This window comes from Poecile atricapillus, chromosome 39, assembly GCF_030490865.1.
Source record: "Poecile atricapillus isolate bPoeAtr1 chromosome 39, bPoeAtr1.hap1, whole genome shotgun sequence".
NCBI classification, from domain to species: domain Eukaryota; kingdom Metazoa; phylum Chordata; class Aves; order Passeriformes; family Paridae; genus Poecile; species Poecile atricapillus.
The window spans coordinates 1,059,828-1,077,078 of record NC_081287.1 but is presented as its reverse complement, the minus strand read 5'-3'; the positions used below and the strand labels follow the sequence as shown (position 1 = coordinate 1,077,078).

The window sequence follows — 17,251 nt, the reverse complement described above, 5'->3', positions numbered from 1 at the left end:
GGGAAGCCTGAGGGAGAAAAAGAGCGGGAAACGTGAGGGGGAAAAGAGCAGGAATGTGAGGGAAAAAAGAGCAGGAAACGTGAGGGGAAAAAGAGTGGGAAAATGTGAGGGGAAAAAGAGCGGGAAGCCTGAGGGAGAAAAAGAGCGGGAAACGTGAGGGGAAAAAGCGAGGGGAAAACAGTGGGAAACATGAGGGGAAAAGGGAAGAAAACATGAGGGGAAAAGGGCAAAATCTAAGTAATTTGTAGGGTGCTCACCCCCACCCACCTCTACCCTAGCACCAACCCCATGTTTTAAGTCAGAGGCACCCAAAACACCTCAAACCCACAGCTCAGCCCCCCAGTATCCCCATAACAAACCTCCAGCGCTGAGTCCTGAGGCTTTATTAGAAGATTTTATGGGGGTAACACACACAAGACCCCCCCTGAAATCAGCTACAAAAATAGAAGTGCTAAAAGCCCCCCAGGATGAGGTAGGGTGGCAAGGCCCAGGCCCCCCACCCAAAACAAGGTGGGGAGCCTGGGTTTGTAGTGTCTGAAATGGGACCAGCCCAGAGTGAGGGGACCCCCGGTGATCCGGGGGGTGTTTGGGGGACCCCCCCTCAGCTGGGGGGAGCCCGGCCGTGAGGGGTCCGCGCTCGCCGGGCCACGGTGGCCAAGCGCTGCTGGGCCAGGAAGGACTGAGCGCCGCTGGAGAGGCCCCGAGGCGCCGTCCCCCCTTCCTGCCGCTGTAGGGCCAGGCCCTGAGGGGACAGCGGGGGTTACGGGGGGTCCTGGGGAGGGGGTCCCGGGGGTCTCCATCCCCCGTGGGGTTCCCCCCATCTTGACTCACCATGTTGTACCAGGCGGTGACCAGCAGCCGCTCCTCGCGCTCCCGCTGCGCCCGGCTGCGCTCCCAGTCGTTCTGGGGAGGGTGTTCAGGGGGGTTCAGCTGGAGATGGAGACCCCCTCCCCAAATTCCTTTGTGGATTTAAAGCTCACCTCCAGGTGCCGGATCAGCGCGTCCTTCTCCTGCAGCTGGTTCCGGAGGAGCTGCAGGACGGGGGCCAAGGGGGGAGTGCCAGGGGGGTCCCCGGGGGAAACTGAGGGCTTTTGTGGCGGCGAACTCGGGGAACCTCTAAATCCTGATCCTGTAGGGGGAACAAAAAGGGAGGTTAGCCAGGAAGGACCCCCCAAAACCCTCAATCTTCATGGGGAAACTGAGGCACGGGTCATCTCCAAACATCACCCCTCAGGATCCCTATACAACCCCCAATCTGGGGGTCCAATCCCCCAGACCACCCCTCAATTTTCCCCTCTCCCCAGATTCTGATACCCACTCGGGACCCTGGAGGGCTTCAACTCTTCCTCTTCCTCCTCCTCTTCCTCTCCCTCCGGCAGCTCATCCCTGGGGGTGGCCACAGGTTGGGGATGTTCTGGGGGGGCTCCCCAAATCCCCCTCCCCTCCCCGACCCCCCAAAACTCACAGATCCTCGGGGGTCTCCTCCGGCAGCGACAGCTGAGGGGGGAAGCGACAAAGAGGTGAAGCCTGAGGTGCCCCAAATAAAACGTGGCCCCCCCAAAAACATCGAGACCCTCACAACGAACCCGGGGACCCCCCCCCCTTTTGGTGTGGAGAGACCCCCACCCCAAAATCTCCCCCCACTCACCTCCTCCCGCAGCCTCCCCTGCGCTGTCCGAGGCTCTGCGGCCTCCAGTCTGTGGGTGCAGGGGGGGAATTAAGGATTGGGGGGCTCCTTAGGGATTTGGGGGGGGGTCTTAGGGTCCCCTAACCCCCCCCCCTCCTCAAAGATCCCCCACCTGTGCCAGAGCTGGTCCCGCTGCAGCCGCAGCCGTCGGTTCTCCCGCCGCAGCCGCGTCACCGTGTCCCTGCCGGGGACGCCGTTAGCGACCCCACGAAAAACTGGGGACCCCCCCCCCCCCGTGTTTGTGGACACCTGCCTGGACTCACCTGAGCTCGGCGGGAAGGATTTCGGCCGCCAAATTCTGGGGAGGGGTCGGGCCCCCCTCCAGCCCTGCGGTAAAAAGCGGATTACGGGCACGGGGACAAGAGGTGACACCCCAAAATTGTCACCTGTTGTGACACCCCAAAGCGGGGGTGCTCAGGTGTCCGCTATGAGGATCAAGAGATGGTTCCCACCTGCCCAGGTGTTCTGCCAGCTCTCAGGGAGGGCTCACCTGCCTGGCTCAGGTAGCTCTGCTGCACCTGCACGCAGCGCAGCTCCTCGTTGGCCTCGCGCAGCGCGTCCCGCTCCTCCAGCAGCCGCTGCGGGGACGGCGCCGAGCGCTCAGGTGCGTCCCCAGGCGCGCTCCCAGGTGCCTCCCCCCGACCTCACCCACCTCCTTCTCCTGGCTCAGCGCCTCGAATCGCTCCTGCAGGTGCCGGAACTCCAGGTGCCACTTCTCGGCCCTCAGCGCCGCCTCGGCCTGCTGCCCGCTCAGCTCCTCCACCTGCCTGCGGGCGGCCTCCAGCTGCGCGCAGCCGGCCTGGGCTCGGCCCAGCTGCTGCTGCAGGTGAGCGGCGCGGCGCACCTGGGCGGCGTGCCGCTCCTCCAGCGCCCGCACCCAGCGCCGCAGCTCCCCCGCCGCCGCCGCACGGCCCCGGTACGTGGCCACCGCCGCCTCCAGCCGCCCGGCACGCGCCGAGGATGCTCTGAGGGGGCAGAGGGGACGCAGGTGAGCGCAGGTAGGGGACACCTGAGTGCAGGTAGGGGACACCTGAGCGCAGGTAGGGGATGCCTGAGCGCAGGTACGGGATGCCTGAGCGCAGGCAGGGGATACCTGAGTGCAGGTAGGGGATGCCTGAGCACAGGTAGGGGATGCCTGAGTGCAGGTATGGGACACCTGAGTGCAGGTAGGGGACACCTGAGCGCAGGTAGGGGATGCCTGAGCACAGGTATGGGACACCTGAGTGCAGGTAGGGGACGCCTGAGCACAGGTAGGGGATGCCTGAGCACAGGTAGGGGACACCTGAGCGCAGGTAGGGGACACCTGAGTGCAGGTAGGGGATGTCTGAGTGCAGGTAGGGGATGTCTGAGTGCAGGTAGGGGATGTCTGAGTGCAGGTAGGGGACACCTGAGTGCAGGTAGGGGACACCTGAGCGCAGGTAGGGGATGCCTGAGCACAGGTAGGGGACACCTGAATGCAGGTAGGGGATACCTGAATGCAGGTAGGGGACACCTGAGTGCAGGTAGGGGATGCCTGAGTGAGGATGTGAGCGCGGGGACGGTTCTGGGGTGGTGACGCTGGTGGGAGCAACCCCTGTCTCACCTGAGCAAGTGTCCAGGCCCACCTGAGCAGGTGGCTTGGCTCACCTGAGCAGATATCCCAGCTCACCTGAGCAGGTTCCCCACCCCACCTGGGCAGGTATCTCAGCCCACCTGATATCCCAGCCCACCTGGACAGGTTCCCCAGCCCACCTGAGCAGATATCCCAGCCCACTTGAACAGGTGCCCCAGCTCACCTGAGCAGATACCCCAGCTCACCTGATCAGATACCCCAACCCACCTGGGCAGGTTCCCCAGCCCACCTGGGCAGGTATCTCAGCCCACCTGAGCAGATACCCCAGCCCACCTGAGCAGATACCCCAACCCACCTGGGCAGGTTCCCCAGCCCACCTGGGCAGGTTCCCCAGCCCACCTGATACCCCAGTTCACCTGGACAGGTATCTCAGCTCACCTGAGCAGATATCTCAGCTCACCTGGGAAGGTATCCCAGCTCACCTGAGCAGATATCCCAGCTCACCTGAGCAAATACCTCAGCTCACCTGAGCAGGTTCCCCAGCCCACCTGATACCCCAGCTCACCTGAGGAGATACCCCAGCCCACCTGGGCAGGTATCCCAGCTCACCTGAGCAGATACCCCAGCTCACCTGAGCAGGTTCCCCAGCCCACCTGATATCCCAGCCCACCTGATATCCCAGCCCACCTGGACAGGTATCCCAGCCCACCTGATACCCCAGCCCACCTGGACAGGTATCCCAGCTCACCTGGGCAGGTATCCCAGCTCACCTGAGCAGGTCCATCTCGTCTCGCAGCGCCCGTGCCTCCCCCGCCAGCCCGCTCAGCTCCTGCGCCCGCACCTGCAGCCCCCGCGCCTCCTGCTCCAGCCGCGAGCAGCGCGCCCGCAGCTCCTCCTTGCCGCTCTCCAACCTGCCACGAGACCCCCCTCACCCTCAGGTGAGACCCACAGGTGAGGGGGGGACCCACGAGGGCGACTCCTCACCTGTAATTCTCCTCCTGCAGCTCCTCCACCTGCGTCTGCAGCCGCAGCAGCTTCTTGGCGGCGGCGCCGGCGGCGTCGGACTCGAGCTGCTCCCGCAGCGCCCGGTTCTCGGCGGCCAGGTGTCCCTTCTCCTCCAGGAGCGTGGCCACCTGCGGCGCCCAGGTGTGTGGGAGGGGCTCAGGTGGGCGGGATTCCCCTCCCAGGTGCTCCCCCTCCACACGTGAACCCCTCCAAGATCATTTCCCATTAAATTTTGGGGGTTTTTAACCCAACATGAGGGATCTGGGGGGCCCAGGTGGGTGAGATTTCCCTCCCAGGTGCTCTCCCTTCTCATGTAAACCCCTCCAAGATCCTTTCCCATTAAATTTTGGGGTCTTTTAACCCAATATGAGAGATTTGGGGGGCCCAGGTGGGCGGGATTCCCCTCCCAGGTGCTCCCCCTGCTCATATGAACCTCTCCAAGATCCTTTCCCATTAAATTTTGGGGTCTTTTAACCCAATATGAGAGATTTGGGGGGCCCAGGTGCTCCCCCTCCTCACATGAACCCCTCCAAGACCCTTTCCTGTTAATTTTGGGGGATTTTAACCCGGCACAAGTGATTTTTGGGGGAATCCAGGTGTGTAAGAGGGGTCCAGGTGTTCAGAATCCCTCCCAGGTGCTCCCCCTCCTCACGTGAACCCCTCCAAGATCCTTTCCCATTAAATTTTGGGGATTTTTAACCCAACACGAGGGATCTGGGGGGCCCAGGTGGGCGGGATTCCCCTCCCAGGTGCTCCCCCTCCTCATGTAAACCCCTCAAAAATCCTTTCCCATTAAATTTTGGGGTCTTTTAACCCAATATGAGAGATTTGGGGGGCCCAGGTGTGTGGGATTCCCCTCCCAGGTGCTCCCCCTCCTCACGTGAACCCCTCAAAAACCCTTTCCCGTTAAATTTTGGAGGTTTTTAACCCAACACGAGGCATTTGGGGGGATCAGGTGTGTGGAATTCCCCTCCCAGGTGCTCCCCCTCCTCACATGAACCTCTCCAAGATCTTTTCCCATTAAATTTTGGGGGTTTTAACGCGGCACAAGTGATTTTTGGGGGGCCCAGGTGTTCAGAATCCCTCCCAGGTGCTCCCCCTCCTCATGTAAACCCCTCAAAGACCCTTTCCCATTAAATTTTGGGGGTTTTTAACCTGGCACAGGGGATTTTTGGGGGTCCCAGGTATTCAGGATCCCTCCCAGGTGCTCCCCCTCCTCACATGAACCTCCCCAAGACCCTTTCCCATTAAATTTTGGGGGTTTTTAACCCAACATGAGTGATTTTTGGGGGGTCCCAGGTGTTCAGGATCCCTCCCAGGTGCTGCCCCTCCTCACATGAACCCCTCAAAGACCCTTTCCCATTAAATTTTGGGGTCTTTTAACCCAATATGAGAGATTTGGTGGGCCCAGGTGGGCGGGATTCCCCTCCCAGGTGCTCTCCCTTCTCATGTAAACCCCTCCAAGATCCTTTCCCATTAAATTTTGGGGTCTTTTAACCCAATATGAGAGATTTGGGGGGCCCAGGTGTGTGGGATTCCCCTCCCAGGTGCTCCCCCTCCTCATGTAAACCCCTCAAAAATCCTTTCCCATTAAATTTTGGGGTCTTTTAACCCAATATGAGAGATTTGGGGGGCCCAGGTGTGTGGGATTCCCCTCCCAGGTGCTCCCCCTGCTCACATGAACCTCTCCAAGACCCTTTCCCGTTAAATTTTGGGGGTTTTAACGCGGCACAAGTGATTTTTGGGGGGCCCAGGTGTTCAGGATCCCTCCCAGGTGCTCCCCCTCCTCACATGAACCCCTCCAAGATCCTTTCCTGTTAATTTTGGGGGATTTTAACCCGGCACAAGTGATTTTTGGGGGAATCCAGGTGTGTAAGAGGGGTCCAGGTGTTCAGGTCCCCTCCCAGGTGCTCCCCCTCCTCATGTAAACCCCTCCAAGATCCTTTCCCATTAAATTTTGGGGGTTTTTAACCCAACATGAGAGATTTGGGGGGCCCAGGTGGGCGGGATTCCCCTCCCAGGTGCTCCCCCTCCTCACATGAACCCCTCCAAGACCCTTTCCTGTTAATTTTGGGGGATTTTAACCCGGCACAAGTGATTTTTGGGGGAATCCAGGTGTGTAAGAGGGGTCCAGGTATTCAGGATCCCTCCCAGGTGCTCTCCCTCCCCACATGAACCCCTCAAAGACCCTTTCCCATTAAATTTTCAGGGTTTTTAACCTGGCACAGGGGATTTGGGGGGTCCCAGGTATTCAGGATCCCTCCCAGGTGCTCCCCCTCCTCACATAAACCTCCCCAAGACCTTTTCCCGTTAAATTTTGGGGGTTTTTAACCCAACATGAGAGATTTGGGGGGCCCAGGTATTCAGGATCCCTCCCAGGTGCTCCCCCTCCTCACATGAACCTCCCCAAGACCCTTTCCTGTTAAATTTTGGGGATTTTTAACCCAACACGAAGGATTTGGCGGGTCCCAGGTGTTCAGGATCCCTCCCAGGTACTCCCCCTCCTCACATGAACCTCCCCAAGACCCTTTCCTGTTAAATTTTGGGGGTTTTTAACCCAACATGAGGCATTTGGGGGGTCCCAGGTATTCAGGATCCCTCCCAGGTGCTCCCCCTCCTCACATAAACTTCCCCAAGACCCTTTCCCATTAAATTTTGGGGATTTTTAACCCAACATGAGAGATTTGGGGGCTCCCAGGTGTTCAGGATCCCTCCCAGGTGCTGCAGAACCAGCAGAAAATCCTCCCCTGCTCTCCCTCAGGTGGGAATTGAGTTGGAGGGGGGGGGGGACACAGGATTTGGGGACCCCCCACCCCCAGCAGGTGATTCCAGGTGCTCACCTGCTGCTCCAGCTCCTGGCAGCGCTGCCCCGAACCCCCCCCGGCCTCCTCGGGGGGCTCCTGGCTCAGGAAATAATAACGGCGGGACTGGGGGGAACACGGGGGGGTCAGGGACCTCCCCAGGCACCCCCAAATTCCCCCTGAGGCCCCCCAAAATCTGCCCCCCCCCACACCTGAGTGTCGAAGTTCCCGTAGGTCTCGGCCGCCATCGGCTCCGATGGCTCCGGATCCAAGAGCTGCCAAAAAGGGAGAAATTTGGGGTTTGTTGGGGGGGGCTCGGGGGGGCTTCAGGCACCCCAAAAACCCCAGGGGGTCCCCAAAAGTCCCTTGAAACCCTCCAAGGTCTGTGGTCACAACCAGGGTGCGCCAAACCCCTCCCCAAATCCAACACACAGGGATAGGGTATCCACAAACCAACCTCGGGGACCCCCAAAACCACTCAAGGACCCCCAAAAACCCTTCAGAACCCCCAAAACCACCCAGGGACCCCCAAAAACCCTTCAGAACCCCCCCTAAAAACACTTCAGGACCCCCAAAACCCCCAGTGACCCCCCAAAAACCATTCAAGACCCTCAAAACCACCCAGGGACCCCCAAAAAACCCTTCAGGACCCTCAAAACCACCCAGGGGCCCCCCAAAAACCCTTCAGGACCCCCAAAACCACCCAGGGACCCCCAAAAACCCTTCAGGACCCCCCTAAAAACACTTCAGGACCCCCAAAACCACCCAGGGACCCCTCCCAAAACCCTTCAGGACCCCCAAAACCACCCAGGGACCCCCCCCAAAACCTTTCAGGACCCCCAAAACCACCCAGGGACCCCCCCAAAAACCCTTCAGAACCCCCAACACCCCCCAAGGACCCCCAAAAACCCTTCAGGACCCCCAACACCACCCAAGGACCCCCAAAAACCCTTCAGAACCCCCAACACCACCCAAGGACCCCCAAAAACCCTTCAGGACCCCCAAAACCACCCAGGGACCCCCCCTAAAAAGCCTTCACGACCCCCAAAACCACCCAGTGCCCCCCCAAAAACCCTCCAGGACCCCCAAAAACCTTTCAGGACACCCAAAACCACCCAATGCCCCACCCCAAAACCCTTCAGAACCCCCAACCACCCCCCCAAAAACCCTCCACAACCCCCCACCGCCACCCAGGGACCCCCCAAAAACCCTTCAGGACCCCCAAAACCACCCAAGGACCCCCAAAAACCCTTCAGGACCCCCAACACCCCCCAGGGACCCTCCAAAAACCCTTCAGAACCCCCCCAAAAACCCTTCAGGACACCCAAAACCACCCAGCACCCTGCCCAAAAACCCTCCAGAACCCCTCTAAAAACCCTTCAGGACCCCCAACACCACCCAGCCACCCCCCAAAAACCCTCCAGGACCCCCAAAACCACCCAAGGACCCCAAAAAACCCTTCAGGACCCCCAACACCACCCAGGGACCCCCCAAAAACCCTTCAGGCCCTCCAAAAACCCCTTCAGGACACCCAAAACCACCCAATGCCCCACCCCAAAACCCTTCAGAACCCCCAACCACCCCCCCCAAAAACCCTCCACAACCCCCCACCGCCACCCAGGGGCCCCCCAAAAACCCTTCAGGACCCCCAACACCCCCCAGGGACCCCCCAAAAACCCTTCAGAACCCCCAACACCCCCCAGCGACCCCCCAAAAACCCTCCAGGACCCCCAAAAACCCTTCAGGACACCCAAAACCACCCAGCACCCTGCCCAAAAACCCTCCAGAACCCCTCTAAAAACCCTTCAGGACCCCCAACACCACCCAGGGACCCCCCAAAAACCCTCCAGGACCCCCAAAATCCCCCCAAAACCCCTGCAGGGGGTGCCCCCACCTCCTGGATGGCCGCCATCACCTCGTGCTGCACCTCCTCCTCCAGCGTCATGATGCGCTGGATGTGCTCTGGGGGAGATTTTGGGAGGGGTTCAGGGGGTGTTTTTTTGGGGGGGGGGGATCCCATTCCCCGTGAGCCCCCTCCCCAAAATAAACCTCAGACCCACCTTCCCGCTGCTGGCAGCTGACGGCGCAGCCCAGCACCAGCCGCACCAGTTTGCCCAGTTGCTCGGGGTCGCCGTACTGGGCCGCCGGCGCCACGTCCGGCACGTGCTGCTCCTCCACGGCCTGGCCCAGCACCTTTTATTTTGGGGAGGGGGGATGTTAAAGCCCCCCCCTCCCCACCAAAATCCCACCCCTCAAATCCCCAAGGGAACCCCAAATTTTTTTTTTGGGGGGGGGGGACTCACGTCCTGCCAGTACTCCAGGACGCTCTGCAGCACCTTGCGGAGGTTGTTCACCTGGGGAGGGGGGAATGAGGTGGGACCCCTCCCAAAAAAACCCCGAATTCGGCTGTCACCCCGTTGCTGTGGTCATTGGGGACCCCAAAATGGGCTATCCCCCCCCAAAAATGGGCTCGCAAATGGATGAACCCCCAAAGGTTTCACCACAAAGGTCAACTTCAAAAGGTCCCCAAAATCCCTCCCCAAAAACAAGACCCCAAAATCAGAACCCCAAATCCTTTCCCAAAAACATCTCCCCCCAAAATCCCTCCCCAAAAGTGCCCCCAAAATCAGAACCCCAAATCCTTTCCCAAAATCATCTCCCCCAAAAACAAGACCCCAAAACCAGGACCCCAAAAATCCCTTCCCTGAATCCAAGACCCCCAAATCCATTCCCCAAAATCCAGGACTCCAAAAACCCTTCCCCAAAAACATCTCCCCCTAAAAACAGAACCCCAAATCCTTTCCCAAAAACCAAGACCCCAAAACCAGGACCCCAAAAATCCCTTCCCTGAATCCAGGACCCCCAAATCCATTCCCCAAAATCCAGGACCCCAAAACCCTTCCCCAAAAACATCTCCCCCAAAACCAGGACCCCCAAACCCCTTCCCCAAAAACCAAGACCCCAAAACCAGGACCCCCAAACCCCTTCCCCAAAATCCAGGACCCCAAAACCCTTTCCCAAAAAACATCTCCCCCCAAAAAACAACCCCACAAAAATGAAGCCCCCCCAAAACGACCCCCCCAAAAAAGGACCTCCCCAAAAACCCCCATCCCACCCCAAAACACGAGCTCCCCACCCCAAAACACGAGCCCCCCACCCCAAAACACGAGCCCCCCACCCCAAAACACGAGCCCCCCACCCCAAAAACCCCCATCCCACCCCAAAACACGAGCCCCCCACCCCAAAACACGAGCCCCCCACCCCAAAAACCCCCATCCCACCCCAAAACACGAGCCCCCCACCCCAAAACACGAGCCCCCCGCCCCAAAACACGAGACCCCCGCCCCAAAACACGAGCCCCCGACCCCAAAAACCCCATCCCACCCCAAAACACGAGCCCCCCACCCCAAAACACGAGCCCCCCACCCCAAAACACGAGCCCCCGACCCCAAAAACCCCCATCCCACCCCAAAACATGAGCCCCCCACCCCAAAACACGGGCCCCCCACCCCAAAAAATGAGCCCCCCACCCCAAAACACGAGCCCCCCACCCCAAAAACTCCCATCCCACCCCAAAACACGAGCCCCCCACCCCAAAACACGAGCCCCCCGCCCCAAAAACCCCCATCCCACCCCAAAACACGAGCTCCCCACCCCAAAACACGGGCCCCCCACCCCAAAAAATTATTCCCCACCCCAAAACACGAGCCCCCCACCCCAAAACACGAGCCCCCCACCCCAAAAACCCCCATCCCACCCCAAAACACGAGCCCCCCACCCCAAAACACGAGCCCCCCACCCCAAAACACGAGACCCCTACCCCAAAACACGAGCCCCCCGCCCCAAAACCCCCATCCCACCCCAAAACACGAGCCCCCCACCCCAAAACACGAACCCCCCACCCCAAAACACGAGCCCCCCACCCCAAAACACGAGCCCCCCACCCCAAAACACGAGCCCCCCACCCCAAAAACCTTGATCCGAGCGTTGCCCTCGGCGTCGTCCCGGATCTGACCCAGCCAGGTCTCATCGAACCAGGAGGAATCTCTGGGGGGGGGGCACGGGGGGGTCCCCAAAATCAGCCTCCCTTGTTTTTGGGGTGGTGGGGGGGGGTGGTCTCGGAGGTTTTGGGGACCCCCCCACCCCAAATAAAGCACTCACATTTTGTGCAGGACGTGAGCCAGGGTGACCCCGCTGGCCAAATCCGGGGGGGCCGCGCACGGCGAGGGGGGGTCAAAGGTCTGCAGCTGGAGGGGGGGGGCAAAAATGTCAAAAAAAACCCCAAAATCCCCCCAAATTCCACCCCCCGGGGGGGGCACAGCACCCCAAAATCCCCGGTGCACCTGGAAACCCCCAAATTGACCCCCCCAGACTCATTTGGGGGGGGGGCAGAGAGGGGTGGGGGGGGTCACATCCCATCCCCCCCCCCCCCCCCAGACCCCCTGAAATTTTGGTGGGGGGCAAAGGGCAGGGGGGGAGGGGCACGGGGGAGTGGACACGTCACGGGGGGGGTCAAAGGTCAACGGGGGGGTCAAAGGTCAACGGGGGGGGTGACAGAGTCCTGGAGGGGGCAGAGGGGTTATGGGGGGGGGTCACAAGGCCTGGGGGGGGTCACAGGTGCCCTGGGGGGGTCACAGGTGCCCTGGGGGGGGTCACAGGGCCCTGAGGGGGGTTATGGGGGGGTCACAAGTGCCCTGAGGGGGGTTATGGGGGGGTCACAAGTGCTCTGGGGGGGGGTCAGAGGGTCCTGAGGGGGTCACAGGTGCTCTGGGAGGGGGTCAGAGGGGTTATGGGGGGGGTCAGAGAGTCCTGGGGGGGGTCACAGGTGCCCTGGGGGGGTCACAGGTGCCCTGGGGGGGGGGTCAGAGGGGTTATGGGGGGGTCACAGGTGCCCTGAGGGGGGTCACAGGGTCCTGAGGGGGTCACAGGTGCCCTGGGAGGGGGTCAGAGGGTCCTGAGGGGGTCACAGGACCCTGAGGGGGGTCAGAGGGGTTATGGGGGGGTCACAGGTGCCCTGAGGGGGTCACAGGTGCTCTGGGGGGGGTCACAGATGCCCTGGGGGGGGGGTCACAGCACCCTGGGGGGGGTCCCAGGGCCCTGAGGGGGGTCACAGGTGCCCTGGGGGGAGGGGGAGTTACAGGCCCTGAGGAGGAGTTACAGGTGCCCTGAGGGGACGAAAGTTCCCGAAGCCACCGGAATCCCCCGGGGGTCCCGGGAAGGGGGTGGGGCTCTCCCTGACCAACCCCGTGTGGATCCCCGAGCACGGCGGGAGGGGGAGGGGGGGGTCCCGACCCCCCCTTACCCAGGTGAGCAGCGCCCCACACGCGTCCCGCCCCGCCGCCATGTCCGGCCGGTCCTCCAGGGGCACCGAGCCGCGCCCAGAGCGGCCGCACCTGCGCCCCGCCCCCTGCCCGCCACACCTCCCTGCCGACCATAGAGTCGCACCTAGAGCGGCCGCACCTGCGGGCCACACCCTCTCACTTCCGGCCACGCCCACTTCCGCCCACCCCGCACCACAGAGACGCGGACAGAGCGGCCACGCCCGCTGGCCACGCCCCCTGTCGGACCCGCCCCTGTGGGAACAGCACTGAGTCCTCCAAGGCCATAGAGTCGCGTCCAGAGCGGCGCCGCTCGCTCCTTGCCCGCCGCCCTCACGGCGCCGCCGGTGAGTCATGGCCGCGTCCCGCCGCCCCCGCGGCCGCGCCCGTCGGGCCCCGCCGGCTCGGGAGGGTCAGGCCGGGCCGTTCTCGCCCCGGGGCAGCGGCGGCGACGCCCGCGCTGCGTCAGCGCTGAACCCGATGGCCTCGCGGGGGCCGGCGGCGGCCGGACCCCCCCTCACCTCCGCTCCTCTTCCTCCCCAGTGCTCCCAGTATGGCCCCGGAACCCCCAGGATGGGTCTGGGGGCATCCCAGGGCTCCCAGTATAGGCCCAAGACCCCCCCAGTCCTCCCAGTTAGGCCCAAGACCCCCCCAGTATGACCCCAACACCCTCCCAGTGCTCCCAGTTTGACCCCAACACCCTCCCAGTGCTCCCAGTATGACCCAAACACCCTCCCAGTGCTCCCAGTGTGACCCCAAGACCCCCACTTTAACCCCAACACCCTCCCAATGCTCCCAGTATAACCCAAATATCCTCCCAGTGCTCCCAGCATGACCCCAAACCCCCTCCCAGTGCTCCCAGTTTGACCCCAACACCCTCCCAGTGCTCCCAGTATAACCCAAATACCCTCCCAGTGCTCCCAGTGTGACCCCAAGACCCTCCCAGTGCTCCCAGTATAACCCAAACACCCTCCCAGTGCTCCCAGTGTGACCCCAACACCCTCCCAGTGCTCCCAGTATAACCTCAACACCCTCCCAGTGCTCCCAGTGTGACCCCAACACGCTCCCAGTGCTCCCAGTATAACCTCAACACTCTCCCAGTGCTCCCAGTATAAACCAAACACCCTCCCAGTGCTCCCAGTGTGACCCCAAGACCCTCCCAGTGCTCCCAGTTTGACCCTGCATCACCCGGGCCCTCCCCCCGGACATCCGGGGCCCCCCAGATCGAAACCCCGCTGACGGTTGGGGCCGTTGGGGCCCCCCAAAGTCACTTTGGGGCGGGGGGGGGCCCAAAAAGACCCCCCAGGACCCCCCCAAATCCCCCCCTGCCCCCCCCCAATGTCTCAGGTCCCCCTCACCTGCGCCCCTCCCCCCTCGGGGGGCTCACCTGAGGGGGTGGGGGAGGGGAGGGGGGGTCACTTCAGGGCTTGTGACATTTTTTTGGGGGGGTGACAGCGGGGAGTCAGGAGGAAGGAGAAGTGGGGAGGGAAAATCCGGCCCCAAAATCCCCTAAAAAAAACCCAAAAACGGGAAGGTTTGGGGGTGGGGGAGGGGCTTGGCCCCCTTTGGGAATCCCCGGGGAACCCCCCCCGTTCCTCCCCCCGCCCCCCCCCTGCACGCGTGTCCCCACACGGGAGCGGCCGGACACGCCCCGATGGGCTGGGACACACCTGGACACACCTGGGGACACCTGGACACACCTGGACACACCTGGGGACACCTGGGACACACCTGGGGACACCTGGGGACACCTGGGACACGCTGGGACACATCTGGGGACACCTGGGACACCTGGGACACACCTGGACATGCCTGGGACACGCTAGGACATACCTGGACACACCTGGGGCACACCTGGGGACACCTGGACACGCCTGGGACACACCTGGGACAGGTGGGACACACCTGGGACACACCTGGACACACCTGGGGACACCTGGACACACCTGGACACACCTGGGGCACACCTGGGGATACCTGGGGACACCTGGGACACGCCAGGGACACACCCGGGACACGCCAGGGACACACCCGGGACACGCCTGGGACACACCTGGACACCCCTGGGACACACCTGGACACACCTGGGACACGCCTGGGACACACCTGGGACGCACCTGGACACACCTGGGACACACCTGGACACACCTGGGGACACCTGGACACACCTGGACACACCTGGACACACCTGGGGCACACCTGGGGACACCTGGGGACACCTGGGGATACCTGGGGACACCTGGGACACGCCAGGGACACACCCGGGACACGCCTGGGGACATCTGGGACACCCCTGGGACACACCTGGACACACCTGGGACACGCCTGGGACACACCTGGGACGCACCTGGACACACCTGGGACACACCTGTGCCCTCCCTTGCTCACCTGTGCCCACCCTTGCACACCTGTGACCTCTGGGACACACCTGTGACCCCCTGGGACACACCTGTAACCCCCCCTGCACACACCTGTGACCCCTGGGACACACCTGTAACCCCCCCTGCACACACCTGTGACCTCTGGGACACACCTGTAACCCCCCCTGCACACACCTGTGACCCCCCCTTTGTGCTTTTCACACCTGAACCCCTCCCTTGCTCACCTGCCCCCCTCACCTGCCCTCTCCTTGCTCACACCTGGCCCCCTTTGCTCACCTGGTCCCCCCCTTTCCCACCTGCGCCCCCCAAATGCGGCGGAGGCCCCGCCCCTTTTCCCGCGGGGGGCGTGTCCTCGCTTTAGGGGGCGTGTCCTCGCTTTAGGGGGCGTGTCCTCGCTTTAGGGGGCGTGTCCTCTCGTTAGGGGGCGTGTCCTCGTTCAGGGTGGGCGTGTCCTCGCTTTAGGGGGCGTGTCCTCGCTCAGAGTGGGCGTGTCCTCGCTTTAGGGGGCGTGTCCTCGCTCAGGGTGGGCGTGTCCTCGCTCAGGGTGGGCGTGTCCTCGCTCAGGGTGGGCGTGTCCCCAGCCCGCCCCAGCCAATGGCGCCGCGTTTCCGCCGCGCGCGGTTATAAAGCGGGCGGGCGGCGCGGGGCCGCGGGTTCGAGTCCCGCCGCTCCCGGTGCGGCCGCGCGGATGGAGCCGCCGTTCTACCGCCCCGCGCCCTTCCCGGGCGGCTTCTGCCGCCCCGAGCCCGATTACGGCACCTTACCGGGGTCTCTACAACAGGCTTCCCCCCCGGAGCCCTTCCGCGGGCTCAAACCGGCGCCGTGCCCCGACGGCACCTTCTTCGGCAGCGGCGCCGGTACCGGCAGCTTCTTCTACCCCGGTCCCGGCGAGCGCGACGCTTTCACCGGCAGCTTCGCCCAAGCGCTGACGAGCTGCACCAACCGGGGCCGCCCAACGTGGCGCTCCCGGAGCCACCGGCGCTGAGCACGACGGCGGCGGGGATGGGGGGACCCTTCCCGGGGGTCCCCGGAGCGGAGGCGGAGGCGGCGGAAGCGGGCGCGGATTCCCCGGAGCTGCTGCAGGCGGAGCGGCGGAGGCTGCGGAACCGGCTGGCGGCGAGCCGGTGCCGGCGGCGGAAGCTGGAGCGGATCGCCCGTTTGGAGCAGCGCGTCCGGGGGCTCCGGGCACAGAACGCGGCGCTGGCGGCCACGGCGGCGGGGCTGCGAGCCCAGGTGCGGCGGCTCCGGGGCTCCGTGCGGGACCACGCGGGTTCGGGATGCCCGCTGCCCCCGGGAGCCGCGCTCGGCTTCTAGAAACGCCTGATGGACCCGGCCAGGGGGGCTCCGGTTCCTTTGTGGGGGACCCCCATGGACACCCCCGGGGGGGATCCTCCCCCCCCTCCCCGTACCTGGCTGGGCACGGAGGGGCGGGGACCCCTCCCCATCCTCACCGGAGCCCGGTGAGGAGCCCGGTGTTACCGGGATGCTGCGCGGGACCGCGCTGGATGAGGCTGGAGGCTTCGGGGGGCCCCCCATGGACCCCCTGGAGACCCCTAAAAGGACGCAGGAGGATGGGGGACCCCTGGACTGGGCCACCCCGAAACGGAGCAGCCTGAAGGGACCGGCAGGACCAGACCCCTCCCCTCCTTTGCCAGGACCCCCCAGGACCTGCGGGAACGGGGCCTGTGGGATGGACGGGGACCCCCAAAGCGGGCCTGGAGCCCCCCCCCAGCTGGGCCTGGGGACCCCCCTCGGTTCTGAGAGGGGGGGTCGGACCCCCCCAAATTGAGGATTCCGCCGGGAGGGGCTGAGCGCGCGCCCCAAATAGAAATTTTGAGGGGGGGGGATCCCCCTCGTGACGTTTACAAGACCCCCCCAGGTGGGGAGCAGCCCCCGGGGACCCCCAAAATCCCGAAACGGCGGTGGGGGGCGGGGGGGGGAAGGGGGCGATTTGTTGTTTATTTTTTTTTTGTGGTGTTTTTTTTTTTAATTTTAATTTTATTTTGTACATTTGTATTTAATTAACAACAACAACAAATAATTGCCATAACGGGGGGGGTCTGGTCGTGCTGAACCGGGGCGGGGGGGGGCCATGCGTGTCCTCCCCCCCCCTCCCCCTCCCGTGGAAGCCCCCCGCGTGCGCCCGCGTCAACGGAAGTGGGCGTGGCCGGGGCTTTCCCCGCTGACGCAGCCATGCCCATATATGGGGCATACGGGAGAAGGAGGGGGGGGTTGTTCCGGGAACCCCCTCCCGCTCTGCCCGGCACCGCCCGCCCCGGGGCCGCTCTTCCCGGACGGGGTTTGGGGGGGGGGGGAGGGGGGGACACGCGAGGCTTCCGGGACCTCCCCGCCCTTCCCGGGACCCCTCTGTCCGCCCCCCACCATCCGGGGACCCCCCCCGGCCTGTTCGGGGCTATGCACCCCCTCCCCCATCCCCGGATAATCCACCCCACCGGACTCATCCCGGTGATACAGAGACCCCCGGGAACCCCCCCAGACCCCCAGGA

The 17,251-nt window shown here is 63.4% G+C and overlaps 2 protein-coding genes across 5 annotated transcripts; one reads left to right on the top strand and one right to left on the bottom strand.

Annotated features, from left to right (window-relative positions):
• Nucleotides 1-367: 367 nt before the first annotated feature.
• HOOK2 (hook microtubule tethering protein 2) lies at nt 368-12,546 on the bottom strand. 4 transcript variants are annotated; one of them, XM_058861766.1, is made up of 20 exons: nt 12,491-12,546; nt 11,207-11,292; nt 11,020-11,092; nt 9,349-9,427; nt 9,106-9,238; nt 8,940-9,007; nt 7,258-7,320; nt 7,085-7,171; nt 4,224-4,372; nt 4,010-4,150; nt 2,340-2,652; nt 2,178-2,265; nt 1,951-2,014; nt 1,800-1,868; nt 1,649-1,697; nt 1,466-1,497; nt 1,319-1,386; nt 981-1,129; nt 832-903; nt 368-742 (listed from the first exon to the last, which is right to left on the bottom strand). In XM_058861766.1, the coding sequence occupies exons 3-20, from the start codon at nt 11,073-11,075 to the stop codon at nt 602-604; spliced, it is 1,821 nt and encodes a 606-aa protein (XP_058717749.1). In that variant the 5' UTR covers nt 11,076-11,092; nt 11,207-11,292; nt 12,491-12,546; the 3' UTR covers nt 368-601. The 4 variants fall into 4 exon arrangements, with proteins under 4 accessions (XP_058717749.1, XP_058717746.1, XP_058717747.1 ...); XM_058861763.1 differs by lacking the exon at nt 12,491-12,546 and adding an exon at nt 12,348-12,464 and having other exon boundaries at nt 9,349-9,399; XM_058861764.1 differs by lacking the exon at nt 12,491-12,546 and adding an exon at nt 12,348-12,464 and having other exon boundaries at nt 7,085-7,144; nt 9,349-9,399.
• LOC131591227 (uncharacterized) lies at nt 12,388-16,687 on the top strand. The gene is made up of 3 exons (XM_058861708.1): nt 12,388-12,394; nt 12,483-12,710; nt 15,526-16,687. The coding sequence occupies exons 1-3, from the start codon at nt 12,388-12,390 to the stop codon at nt 16,056-16,058; spliced, it is 768 nt and encodes a 255-aa protein (XP_058717691.1). The 3' UTR covers nt 16,059-16,687.
• The last annotated feature ends 564 nt before the right edge of the window (nt 16,688-17,251 follow it).

Excerpts from the sequence above, each read along its gene's own strand:
- LOC131591227 (XM_058861708.1), top strand. Across the intron at positions 12,711-15,525 it reads CCGCCCTCACGGCGCCGCCG|GCTTCCCCCCCGGAGCCCTT; the intron begins GTGAGTCATGGC and ends TCTCTACAACAG.
- HOOK2 (XM_058861763.1), bottom strand. The coding sequence starts at position 12,389 with ATGGCGGCGGGGCGGGACGCGTGTGGGGCGCTGCTCACCTGG. Across the intron at positions 11,093-11,206 it reads GCTCACGTCCTGCACAAAAT|AGATTCCTCCTGGTTCGATG; the intron begins GTGAGTGCTTTA and ends CCCCCCCCCCAG. Across the intron at positions 904-980 it reads CGCTGATCCGGCACCTGGAG|AACGACTGGGAGCGCAGCCG; the intron begins GTGAGCTTTAAA and ends CACCCTCCCCAG.